The 14,607-nt window shown below is 34.3% G+C and overlaps 1 protein-coding gene across 1 annotated transcript in view; it reads right to left on the reverse strand.

The window, feature by feature from the left end:
• NRK (Nik related kinase) overlaps positions 1-14,607 on the reverse strand; it is a 210,487-nt gene that overhangs the window by 86,727 nt on the left and 109,153 nt on the right. Inside the window, exons 3-5 of the mRNA XM_037821841.1 lie at positions 10,986-11,042; positions 9,572-9,643; positions 3,319-3,444 (exon numbers count right to left, since the gene is read on the reverse strand). Coding sequence (XP_037677769.1) covers positions 3,319-3,444; positions 9,572-9,643; positions 10,986-11,042 — 255 coding nt within the window. The remainder of the gene's footprint in view (positions 1-3,318; positions 3,445-9,571; positions 9,644-10,985; positions 11,043-14,607) is intronic.

Genomic DNA, 14,607 nt, shown 5'->3' on the forward strand with positions numbered 1-14,607 from the left:
GCTTCTATGGCAGGTTACATCTACAATCAACTGAGGAGATTGCCTTCAACAATGAGAGAAGTCTCATCCAATCAGACAAAGACCTTAATGGGAGAGCTGATGATTTCAACAGTTAGAAGGAAGAATTTCTGTGTCTACTTCAGCCAGCCAGCTTCTATTGGGAAGTTCATCAAAATATTCTTTGGAATTCCCAACTTGCAGCCTGCCCTGACTAATATACTGTAGCAATTTAATTATTGTCACAGATGAAGGGAAGCAAAAGGATAAACTCAAAATTATGAATATTCAAAAAGCTACCTTATTTCCTTTTGGAATACTAAGATTTTCATTTTAGGAAACACCCCCCCCCCCATTTATATTTTTTCAAAACTGATGTTGCATTTCTTTCACCTGAACACACTCTCACCAGAAAAAAGAGAAGAGGTGGTCAAGGAAAACCAACAATACAGATAAACTTCAAAATGATAACTTTCATATGGAGAAATCAGGGTTGACTATAGGGAAGGGGTACAACATATATATATATACTGTGGTAGTGAAAGGAAAGGGGCTCATTTTGAACCATGAAAAAGATGAATTGAAATCATTCACAGAATCTATAATATAGGTTACCAAGGGCTGGGTTGGGGGCAGGGAATGGGGAGTTAATGCTTAAATTGCACATAATTTCTGTTTGGATTGATTGTAAAGTTTTGGAAATGGATGGTGGTGATGGTAGCACAACAATGTGAATATATAAGTAACAGCTATGCATTATATATATATGCATGTGATTAAAAGGGGAAATTTTAGGGTATATATATGTTACTAGAATAAAACTTAAAAGAAAAGTAATAGGAGTGTACAATACAGTGAAACTTATTGTAAATGATGGACTATAGTTAATAGTACAATTATAATATTCTTTCATCAATTGTAACAAAGGTACCACACTAATACAAATTGTTAATAATGGGAGGTATATGGGAGTGCTGTATTTTACATGGTTTTTCTGTAAACCTACAACTTCTCTAATAAAAAATATTTTAAAAATTCACTAAGATGCATCTCAAAAAATCTTGCCAGCATTTCCTGAGTCAGAAAATCTCTATGTGAAAGTAAGGGAAACTGTGCTAGTTTTTAAGCACAGTTCTTGGAATATATTCTTTATAATTGGTAATTAGAGAGCCATTTACTTGCTATTTGTTGTTCTGATTTACATGGGCAAGAAAGCGTGAATGGTTCCATGAAAACACATCCACAAGTATTTTATGCATTAAGTGCATTTTCATCCTTAGATCTCAGTTCAAGATTAATTCAGGTTCCCTTGTGATTTTCCCACATAGAACAATGTCATTTGCTTTCTGACAAATTATACACTTATTATTCTGATTATCTGATTAATATTGACCAGCACAAATAGACTGTGAGCTCCAATTGGCCCAGGACATGTCTATTCAGCTTACCTCTGTATCCCCAGCATCTAGCAGAATGCCTTCAATATAGATGGTGCTCAATGAATATAATTTTGAATGACAATGCACTGAGTACTAATAATATATATACAATAGGGAGACTTAAACATATCTCATAGCTTTCCATATTGTCAAGAGGAAAATCTTACAAGTTAAAAAAAGGCAAATAGTATATGAAAAAGCCAAACATTAGTCATTAATCTTGTGTAGCACCATTTAATAAACTCTCAACTGGAATTGTCATAGGATAGGAGATTCTAGTTAAGTAGACATTTGGGAGAAAATAAGGTTAAATTGAAGAGATTGGAATTTGATATTTCTCAAAGTATGGCACCAGACCAGCACCATCAGTATTACCTGTGAATGTGGTGGAAAGTGCAAATTTTTGGACCCCAGTCCTAAACCTACTGAATCAGAAACTGGGCAAGGGGCCCAGGAGATTCTGATGCATGTTAAAGCTTTAGAAACACTGTTTTAATTCAATCCCTGTTGAAAACCCTTCTATAATGCTCACTGTCTTGCTTCCTAAAGGCCAGAATATAGAATGCAATGAAGATCCTGAAAAGTCTCAGTCATTGTTTTGAAAAAAAAAAAAAAAAAGAACTATTATTTGATTGGGCTAAAAATATAAATTTAACAAATGTAGAGATTAAGTGTACACTAATCTCAGTTTATATTCTAAATATTCCTTTTTTAAAAAAATAAGGACATCCTTGATTGTGATGGTTTGAAGCTGTTATGTACCCCAGAAAATCATGTTCTTAAAGCTAATCCATTCCTGTGGGTGTAGAACTATTGTGGATAGGACTTTTGATTAGGTTACTTCCACTGAGGCATGCCCCAGGTGATTGGGTCTTACTCCTCTTACTGGATCCCTTTATAAGAGCATGAAATAGAGAGAAAGCACAGAAGCTAAGACAGAAGGACATGAAAGCTCTGGAAGAAAGTCACAGACGGAGCAGCCATAAGCTGAAAGCAACAAAACCCAGGAGAGAAGGACCAGACCATGTGACTGAGGGGTCCAGAATCACCTGATCACCTGTTGATGCCTTGATTTGGACGTTTTCACAGCCTCAGAACTGTAGGATTTTAAACTAATAAATTTCCATTGATAAAAGCCAGTCCATTTCTGTTATATTGCATTTCAGCAAATTTAGCAAACTAAAACATTGACCAAGGCTCATTTTCCTGTGATTTGCTTATTTTTCTTATAATGGAAGGCAGCAACAATTCTGGTAACTGTGGCTTAGGCATCATGGGTTCCAGTTAGCCAAGGCTTTCTGTAATTTATAGCTCATTTATCTGGAATATGTGATATTCCAGGCATGAAGACTAAGAAAATGGAAGGTCTATTAACCATTTAGAAAAGAGAGTCTAGATGTTATGTTTATATTTAAGCGCATATACTTTGCAAACACTTAAAATAAGCTCAGTCCAAGTACTAATTAAATTAATTCTTATCTAGTCATTTGCCATTATACAGTCTCATTTGCCAGTCCATTAGGTAGTCTCCTTGACCATACCTCTAATATATCAGCAAATGCAGTTATTACAAAAACAAAAACAGCAGAGCTATGTATTTGAAAAGGAATATGGTAGATATTTTCAGTATTCCTTTATGTCCTCCCCCATATCGCCCTTAAGCCCACTGAAAGGCACTTCAACTTATTTTTCCATATTTTATCCCCCCTCCCCCACCACAGGAATCAGAGCTCATTTTATCATACTACCTTGAGTAGTTGAGTGCTTAAGTTTCTTAAGTTTTCCTGTAGGTGCACAAAAGTGACATCTCTGTTCACAAAAGCTTATATCCTTGGGTAAGAGTTATTTTTATGGAATAAGAGCAGGGTAATTAAAAACATACCCAAAGTTGGTGTCTCTGACCAGGGGGACTCAGCTTGAAAAATGCACCATAGAAGGAAACAATATTTTTGTGAAAAGAGTACTTCTTCAAAAGGTTGAGTTCGGTTCTGAGATCCTCTTCCTCATCCTAAAGTATCAAAGAAGGAGAATCCTATAGTGACCCATTATATCCCACATAAGTTTATAATAAAATCATCAACTGGAATTGTCAATGAATGGAGGTCTCTGGCTAATTGGGAATTTGGGAATAAATAAGGGTAAAATGGGGATCTTTTAATTTGCTGGTTCTCAAAGTTTGATTATTGGAACAGCAGCAGTACTAGCCACTGTATAAAGTTTTTACTGAATGGAGTCATTATATTTTGTTTGTTTTTAACAGTTTTATTGAGATATAATTCACTTACCATACAATTTGCCCATTTAAAGTAGGCAAGTCAATGGTTATTAGTACATATACAGAGCTGTGCAACCATTACCAAAATCAGTTTTAGAACACTTTCATCACCCCAAAATGAAACCCTGTACCCTTTTGCTATCACCTTCAATTCTGCCATCTCTCCCAGTTTTTGGCAACCACTAATCGTCTTCCTGTCTCTATAAATTAACCTAATCTGGATATTTCACAGAAATTCAATAACATGTGGTCTTTTGTAACTGATTTCAAGGTTCATCTGTGTTTTAACATGTGTCAGTACTTCATTCTTTTTGGTTTGCCATTCATCAATGGATGGGTATTTATGTTGTTTCCACATTTTGGCTATTATGAATAATGCTGCTATGAACATTTGTATACAAGTTTTTATGTGGACATATATTTTAATTTGCATAATTTCTAGGTCAAATGGTAACTTTATGTCTAACATTTTGATGAACTAACAAACCATTTTCCACAATGGCTTCACCACTTTATATTCCCAACAGCAATGTATGAGGGTTTCAGTTTCTCTACATCCTCAGCAACACTTGTTATTTTCCACTGTTGTTTTTTTTTTTTAAATTCTAGCCATCCTAGTGGATGCAAATTGGTATCTCATTGTGGTTTTGTTTTACATTTTCCTGAGGATTAATGTTGTTGAGCATTTTTTCATATGCTTATTGGTTGTTTGTACAGATTCTTTAGAAAAATGTCGAACCAAGTCCTTTGCCCACTTTTAAATTGGATTGTCTTTATATTGTTGAATTGCAAGTGTTCTTTATATATTATAGATGCAAGTGCCTAATCAGATACAGGATTTGCAAATATTGTTTCCTATTCTGTGGGCTGGCCTTTGACTTTCTTGATAGTGTCCTTTGAGATGCAAAAGTTTTTAATTTTGATGAAGTCTAATTTGTCTATTTTGTTGTTGTTGTTGTTGTTTGTGCCTTTGGTGCCATTTCAAGGAAATCCACTGCCAAATCCAAAGGCATAAAGATTTACCCCTATGTTTTCTTCTATGAGTTGTACAGTTTTAGCTCTTACATTTAGGTATTTGATCCATTTTGAGTTAATTTTCCTATGAGGTAGGGGTCCAATTTCAATATTTTGCATGTGGATATCCAGTTGTCCAAGCACTATTTTTGAAAAGACTATTTTCCCCCATTGAATAGTCATGGCACCCTTGTTGAAAATCAAGTGGCCATACATGGGTTTATTTATGAACTATCATTTTATTCCATTGAACTATAAAACTATCCCTATGCCAGTACCACACTGTCTTGATTACTATTTGTGAGTCATCACATTTTAAAGGTGTTGGTTTGAGCTGTGCTGATGTTTTTAAAGGGTGTTTTTTAGATAATTTATTTTCCTAATCATAACAGTGGTACATGCATGTGAAAACAAAACCCAGAAGTATATGAAGTGAAATATGTAAGTTGTCTATCGTCACTTCTCCAACCAATGGGAACATCCTTCTAGAAATTTTTATATGCTAGTGCTGTAGCCAGAGAGATGACTAATAGAGATAAAGATATGATCTATAGACATAAATGAATATATTAGACATTTTAAAAATCAAAATAAGCTCATGGTGTTCTCTGCTGGATGTGTTAATCAATATATAGAAAACACCTTCCTATGTCAATAAACATAAATGCACATCCTTTTTTATGGCTGCATAGTATTGCATAGCATAGAGATATGAGTTTTGAGCTCAGGAGACAGATCAGGGCCAGAAGTATTGTTTTGAGAATCATCTATATAATGATACTTGAAGCCATATGAGTGGATGATATTGTTGCGGGAGAAGACACTGCTTCAAGAGACAGCTCTAGCTGAAGTTATTGAGTTGTCAGTCAGAAAGAGCATTTATACTGGTCATTAGAGCTCTGAATTTTACTGCTGATAGCCAAGAGTGGGAAATTCACTTAATCTTCCCAAGGTTCAACTTACCAACAAACAACTGATGGAAAATGGCAGCTATTACCTACCTCCATGAATGTTAGTGGTACCAAATGGGATAATATGCATAAAATTATTTGAAATTCTTGGGGAAATTGCTATAAATGCAAGCTATTATCACAGTGTATCTTCCTTACTTGACCTTCTCGTGAATTAGTCAGTATTATCAGAACTATGGACCTGCTCTCTCCACTTTTTACCCTAATCTACAAACATCAGCACCCTTCATTCCCAGCACACCTATTATAGGGAAGTGAAATGGGAAGCAATTCTCTTACATTAATCTTCAGCTATGTCTGCTCATACCATAACAACAACATGGTTTTGATAGTCCTTTTGTAACTTATTTTTCAGCTAATCTTAAAAAAATCTCTTTGCTTCTTAATAATCTAAAAATCACCAGATACTTTTTTTGTATATAGGTGCAATCCACTGGAGAAAAATCTTTTAAAATATTAACCTAAAAAAGACAAATTGCTGGGAATTTCCATGAATGTATCATTAAGTTTTGCCTTTAGGTGTTTTAGTCCTGTCTTAAAGGAACTCACAATCCAGGGGAACGAGATTCACATACATGAAAGTCATAATGCGAGATGAATACAAGATGTATACAGTGAAGTTGAGGGTGATGTGAGATGACTCGGGAAGTAATTCTACACTTGACAAATGGAGTCTAATTTTGAATTCCTTCTAACTTTAAACTTTATTTGATTTTAAATAGAAAGCTCTCCTACTAAATCTATAGAGGTTCAATTTATACAATCTATTCTGAAATATACTCTTATTTTATAAAGTGAAATAAATTTATAGTATGCAAAGGAAAGAAAACTTTTGAATTAATGAAACAGTCAAGCTCCTGTTCTGAAATCCAATAATCAAGGATAACTTTGACTTCTTTTAGGCAATGAATCAGAAATGGACCAATTGACATGAAAAGGGGTTTACCTCCAATTTTCTTCAGTTTACCCAGCATTTTCCCTCACTTTCCTGATTTAATGACCTGGAGGGGGAGGGGAGAATCAGACCTTTACCTGAAATGCATAGGTAACTGAATATATCTACTCATTTATCACCTTCCTTCTAAGTTTAATCTCTAAAATCCAGTAGGAAAGGTGGGCAGCCACATTTTATATATAGCTGTATTGTGGCTGGACCATACAAATCATTATGAAATAAATATAAGGCAATGCACTAGGTTCTGTAATGTCTCAAAGTTGATTTGGTATTTGTGTGTAAGTTATACTCTACCATATGCCCAGTATTCATAACATAGCTGGTAAAAGAAGTTTGAAATCTCAGAGAAGTGGCTAGCAGCTGCAGAACATTCTTTATCATTTCTCTAGGACTTTCCTGTGTATTTTCCCATAAACATTCAATTACTAGAAAATAAACCTATTTGTCTTTGGGGGGAGGGAAATGGAGCCTGATTTGTCCAGTTAATAACACCAATATATTGTTTTATAAAGGGAAGAACAAATAAAATAAAATAATGGCATAAAAAACAAAACAACCAATTTGCATGAGAATTATGAGGAATTAGGGTTCAAGTTTTGTCCCAACTTTCCAAGGAAGCTCAGTTAATAAGTTCCCTTCAAATTCACCTAACTTGTTTTCTATAAAGCTAAAATTTGAACCTTATGACTTTCATTCTTGTCAGGTAGGGACCATAAACTCATTTGTTTTTTCTATGATGTGGCCTTTCTTGAAATTGTAACAATATCTGCAATTATATAGAAACAAACTACAGGGACTCACAATTCTATGTGTACATGGGCATTCTCCATTTTTAGTAAGATACTGAGGTCCTGCAAAGAGGAATATGAACTCACAAATAGTGCAATAAACAGGAATGAGATGGTGGTGTGAGGTTAATAACACCAAGAACAGGTTAAAGAGAATCAATGGCAAAGCTGATTCCTCTACATTTCTGGGAAGGTTGATTTCAGGGAGGTTCTTTTTCTTTTTGAGTTATAAATGTCATGCCCCAAGAATGAACAGGAGGTCTGTACCCTTTACCTTGGGCTCTAGGAATCTACGTAGTTGCATTTGACCATACTTCTATCACTGTTTATAGGTAGGCCAAATATTCTGGTGTCATTTTATCTGTGAGGAACTAAGGCCTAGAAAGCTAAGAAGACCACTTTCCAAAGTACTTTCATGGCTTTTTAGTGGTCAACTTGGGATTTCAACTCATATTTCTGGACTTCCACACCATTACTTTTTCCATAAAGTCTTGACTTCAAAGAGATGTGTGCCCAAGTTATATACTTCTACCAAAAGATTCAAGATGATTTAGAATGCTAACTGGTTGATCAGTAAGTAGTTATTTTTTCTTACTAAAATATATAATGAGAGAATTCAAAGTCCCCAACTAAAAAATCTTCTAAGAGTGAGTTTCCTATAAAAAATGCAAACTCCCCCATAACAAATAAACCAAGATCAGATATGTTTGGAAAGCATTTGTGTGTTTGCCAGTCTCAATTAACAGGAAGCTGAGCTTGTGAGAAAAGCATAAGTACATAACATCCTTCAGATCAAGTGGATAATTTAAAACTTTCACACATCTCCAAGTAATATGATTCTGCAGCATTTCCTGGATCAGGGCCAATTGATCCCAGAGTGGCCCAATATTCTGCTTTTTGTCAAGAAGAGGCAGCTCAAGGATGCCAGAACTTCCTTTGTAATTTCACCCAATTGAAGAATCAAAATCTTTTTCCTTGTAGAAGGAACTACCAGAGAGGGTTTGGGGAAGTTCTTTAAAAGAGTTTTGTCACCAGAAATGTTTGATGAGGCCAGAATTGGTCAAATAATTATATTTTTCTTACATTCTCTCTTGCAGTTTCTTGAACCACCAAAACATGTTATTGATCAGTTCTAGACATTTCATTTGGATGTAAGTTGTTTCTCAAGATATATTATAAACAAATCAGGAGCCTAGTACTTAATAGATGAATCATGAAGCTATTTAGCAATACTTTTTTAATATTAGTAGAAAATTTCTCTGAATGTGATTGTGTGAATGAGAAATATTATTTTTAATATTCCTGAGAGAGCATGTTTATTAAGGCACAAAAAGTTGAAAGTATTTTAATAACAAATAGTTGACTACAGGAGGGAAAAATAGGAAAAAGATACCAGTGAATTATACCGATAACAGTAGGAATCCTGCTTTTAGCACCACAGAATATTTTGATAGATCACCAACATCTACAGAAAAGGGGGAGCTCTCTTTGCCCAATCTTATTCTATAGCCAACGAATGATCTGGGCCATAGAGACTACTTTATAAGGCAGTCAAAAATCTGCATCTTCACAGTCCTTCATGTATTGGGAACTCTGGACTTTCTGTTCAATTTTTCTATAAACCTAAAACTGCTCTACAAAATAAAGTCTATTAAAAAAGAAATGCATAGTAATTTTTAAAGCAGCCCTCATTTGTCTCATATGCAATGGCAATATTTCTTAGAATCAATAATGGCAAAAAAATCATTCAGTCCAGATCATATAAGAAGTTTGAAAAGAACCTTGAAAAGGCCAGCTTTAGGCAAGATTTGGACTTTGTCCCATTACCTCCTCATTTGTTGCCACCCAGCCAGAGTGTTCTGTGCTCTGTACATTTACTCAATCCCTCTACTACATTCAGGGTTTACCCCATTTTTTCCTAGTCGCTGCTTTCTGCCAGATGCAAGTGTTCAAATATAGTGAATGTATCTATGTGAATATGGTAAAATATATAACCATATTACCACTTCTTCCAATCAAGAACATTTTCATCGTGACCTTCTAGAGATAATGACACAACTCAAGGGGGTGAGTCTAAATCTGAAATTAACAGAAAGAATACTTGGGAACTAATGAGGACTTTAAGTACTCACGCTGTATCTCCACCCAACAGACTTTTGATATTTATTCACTCTCACTCGTCTTCCTATTTCAGGTAAAGGGGTCTGTAAAACACAACAACAAGCTGTTGTTAGACTCACTGGTACAGTCTGAAAATTATTTATGCTTAAATACTTGGTGCTTGTTTAGGACTCGATAGAAGAGTAGCATAATATTATTATCCCTCTCACAATTTTCGCTAATAGTTTTAGTAAAAAATAATCAGGTTCTTATTATATACAGAAACTTGGCACCAGATCTATAGTAAGATATTTAATGGTCATATTTATGGAAAAATTACAATTTGATGTTATTAAATTGCTTTTTTCCCTTACAATACCAGATAACTGACATTAACAACTTATGGAATGAACATAATTTTTTTAATATTTCAAAGGTCTGAGGATCTGAAATGTTGATTAAATGTGGGTCAAGTTCTCTCAGTTAAATAAGGAAATAAGTATAACTGTTTCAGAGAGTACTTTTACTCAAGAAGTACAAGGTTAATTATTTGGAAGCCATGGCTTTTAGGGCAAAATGAATCCACAAAACCCTATAACCCCTTGGAACTCACATTGGTTTGTGACATTTGACTTTTACTGGCAAAACAAAAAACATGCAACTCTTTAAATATTTTAAGCAATTCCCTGCACAAACTGGAAAAGAACAGTTTATGGCATTGATAACAGTTTGGTGAATCTGTATAGTTTTTCAACATAATATTTGAGAATATTCCTTTAGGGTATAGTGAAGTGAAAACTTTTTGACCTTTTCTATGTTCATGCTGATAGTATTTTGAGAAAGAGAGAAAGTCATGCTAAAGAAAGAGAACAGAAAAGAGTGCTTAGCAAATTCTATTATAATATGCTATGAACCATGACACAGTTTTGTGAATGTTATCAGGAACATTGTCAATTAAACTGTCTTTCTGTTCATCTGTTAGAAAATACATAGAATATGTGCATCTCTGACAAGTTCTTTCCTTCTATCGGTCATTGAGAATCTGATGGCTTCCATTCTCCAAAAAAAAAAAAAAAAATGTCTGGTGAGGGAAAAGAATATGATGGAACACAGAGGGATTAACACAGTATTAGAGGAAATTTCCTGTTTGCTATCCCTGGAAACAGATAAGCAACTAGAAATAGGAATAAAGATATTTTTCTCAACTTAATAGTATACCAAAATATATGGAACATCCATCCTGAGTGAGGCCTTTTTGTGTGGAAATATGATAAATGAATAATTAATATAATATACTAATAAATATAAATAATATTGAATAATAAGTATAATATAATAAAGCCAATTAATATAATTATAATTATATACAGTAATGACTTAAAAACTAATACAATATTTCCTGAACTGTTTATTCCAAGAACACTCTATTCAGGGACATAATATTACCTTACGAGCACTCATCACTTTAACAGCTGTAAATGCACCAGTCTTTTCATGGAGGCCCTGAAACACAGGACGGTGATAAGCATCAAATGCTGGACAGATAATTCAGCAACCAAGAAGCAAAAAAAATATATATATTTAAAATAAACAAGGTTGAAAACTATAGCATATAAGGTTTTATATAGAAATTAAATATAAGGTATCAAATAGTGAGCAGATATATTACATTTTCAACATTTTAAAGATACCTCAACCATTTCACTCAAAAAATTAAGCAAGCTTATGGAATATCTTTGCTTTATAATATTTATATTAAATAGAAGACTTAACTGGCTATTTAAAATTACTGCTTACTTATCCTTTGTTTAGGCTTATACAGTACCAAAACATCCAGGGGATGCAGACCTTTATTTCCACTGGACCCCACTTAACACCCCTAACAAGTTTCTCAATAATGATCACTGGTAAGAGTGATTCATAATTAATTCAATGGCTTCAAAACCAATATGTCCATATGCACCAAACAGATTTATGAATGGAAGAAGTTCTGGAAGATTCTTTCTTAATGAAAATGTGATTTCTAAGAACTTACTCTTATCCTGAATGCAAGTAAATGTTACAGATCTATAATTTAAAAGAATGAACATATAAGTTTGGAGTCAGAGCTGTTATTTTGTGGCTGGTGTCTTTTAAAAATATTTCATATTGTAGTCATAGAAAAAATTTCAGTCAGGTATTGAAATGAATAAGACTTCAACTTAAAAGAGAATGCCTTCTGTTGTAGTTCTCTAACAGAGAGCTTGTATTTGGGGCATTCAAACCAAAGATGTCACCTACTTACATCTCTTATATGAAAGCAGTAGCACTTTTACTTAGGAGTATCAGGATAATGTCAGTATCTGGGTAACCCATAAAGTGAATAAATATGCAAAAACTTTGATTCCTTGATTCCAGGAATATTATCTATATTGTCAGTTTGCTGTCAAATTTCTTTTATAAAGCATATACTTTGAAGTATATTAATGCTGCTTTTAAATGATTCCTACTTGTTTTCTCATCAAAATAAAGCCAGTTGATCAAAGTATTCCCAAAAGGAAAATAGCCTCACTCTATCACCAATGTTATATGCTACATATGAGTGTCAACACTTCTCTACTCTTCTCATTAAATAAGATTGATTGGATTTGACCTCACTGATTTCAGGTGACTTCAGTCTGAGTGAGCAAGCTCCCCCAGCAATGTCTTTCCTTTACCAGAGGCCAGTAAGTAGGGCCATGTGTCAGAAGTGGGCCATAAGTCTTTCCAGGAAATACAGTAACTCTAGATACACTGGCACCTTGACTTAACCCTAGTTCTCGCCAAAGAATTAATCATTGAACAACTCTACTGGTTAAATGGTTGTAGCACTGATGGGAAGTGACAGTGGATTGCTGGTTTCAGTTCAAAGAAAGGCCAGGGAGAATGAGGTCAAGGCTAAAAGAGAAGGAAGGAAACTAAGCAAGTAAATGGTCTGGACTTAGGATAAGGTTCAGAAACTAGTGATGGAGGTATGAGGAAATCACTAAGACCAGGCCAGCAGCTTAGGCTGGAATATGCCAGCTACCAAGCAGTAGAATTTTTAAAGGAAAGGATAAAAGTTAAAACATATTGATTGACTGGGATAAAGTAGAAACCCAAGGCCAAGACCTGTTTGCATAATCTAAAATCTTGGGAAAATATCAGAGGCAAATTCAGTACTAAATGAGAAATGGAAATGATACAGATTTTGTAGGAATCCATCCATGGAGCAATAGCATTGGGTTCTAGGAATAATCTTCTCTTTTTTCAGGGAACAATCAACTCCTTTGCAACCTCTTTAACCTGAGTTTGGTGCTTTCAAAAGAGTATGCATATGTGTTGTTTTCTGTCATTTGTCTTAATTTGGGCACCCTGTTTGGATGGATTGAGGTTATTTTACCAGACAGTTCAAGAAAGGGTTTTAAGGTGTACTTTTTGTAGGATTATGAAAACACCTGAGGTTGAGATGAGTCTATAAAACACTTGTAATATGTTTGAGACTCCCCAAGTTTATTTATATCTCTTGGAGAAATTACATATTAATATCTTTTATTTAGTCCTTATCATGACTAAGAAAGTGTTGTTTTACTAATTATTCATAAAACTTTTACTAGCCAAATTTTTCCTACAGATATATTCATAAATATGTTGAAAACTGATTCTCACACAGCTCTTAGTTAAAGGAGTTCAAATGTTTCCTTGCTTGATTCTAACAGGTAACTTATCAGCCAAACTACTCTTCTATTATTATGTGCAACACAAAATATTTAGCATATTAGCTAAAATATCAGTCATATATTGTCTGATCCGACCAAAGGTCAATAAGCTACAAAGATTTTAAAGTTTGGAATGCACAGCCATCATACTTATGTCAGACATTAATGAGATAACTGAATATTGTTAAAAGGTGAAACCAAGGGCCACAGAAGAGAGAAAATCAGCTGGGTTCTACCCTCATTACTCATGATTCTTTCACTTGAAAATGGCATAAAACTACTTTGCCAGACCATATATCCTAACATGAGGTTTGTAAAATATGCTCACTCTGTCTATAGAGGAATAAAACCTCAGGTCTTAAAACCATCTAATGGGTAAATATGCCAAAACCATTATACAAGCTTTCATGGAAGTCTGGTATATCCAGATAATAGAAAAATGGAAAATTGCTTCCTGTTAGTTAGCATTTCAGACAATTCCCCCTATACCTTGAGTTTATCAAACTTTTATTTTGAAATAATTTTAGACTTAGAGAACAGTTTCAAGATAGTACAGAATTCCTGTATATCTTTCATCCAGCTTCCTCCAATATTAAAATCTTACATGACCATAGTACAATGGTCAAAACCAAGAAATTAACAATGGTATAATGGTCTTAAATAAACCATAGAATTTATTTGGATTTCCCAAGATTTTCCACTAATGTCCTTTTTCCTGAATACAAACCAGGATCCCACATTCCATTTATCTGTCATGTCTCTTTAGTCCCCTCCAATCCATGGCAATTCCTCAGTCTTTCCAATTTTTCATGATCCTGACATTTTTGAATAACACTAGTCAAGTATTTTTTAGAATATCTCTCAACTTGGATTTGTCTGATGTTTTTCTATGATTGACAGGTTATAGATCTGGGGGAAGTATACCACAGAGGCAAAGTGCCCTTCTCATCTCATCTTACCAGGGGTAATGAAGGTTTGATAAAGAATTATCTAGTTTACAAATTATAAATTTCAAAACTAAACTTATCAAATTTTTTTGGAAAGTCAAATTACGACATTTCAAGTTATTTCCAATTTGGGGGAATATCTCAAAAGTAATAAAGCAAGGTATCCAGAATGAAACTATAGGTTACTCAATGATTGTAAGGAAAATTATGAATTGTATGTGTCCTGGTCACCTGAGATTTATCCTTGCTGACTTCATTATTAGCTATATTTTCTGTCAGTAAATCTAGGATACAGGCTCAGGTGTTTGTCTGGGGATGGGGGGCACCCAGTGCTAGAGCAGAGAACAGGCGATGGCTCTAGGTGGTGTCCATCTTCTAAAATCCTTTGTAAGCACAGAACCACAT

Source organism: Choloepus didactylus, chromosome X (assembly GCF_015220235.1).
Source record: "Choloepus didactylus isolate mChoDid1 chromosome X, mChoDid1.pri, whole genome shotgun sequence".
Lineage (NCBI taxonomy): Eukaryota > Metazoa > Chordata > Mammalia > Pilosa > Megalonychidae > Choloepus > Choloepus didactylus.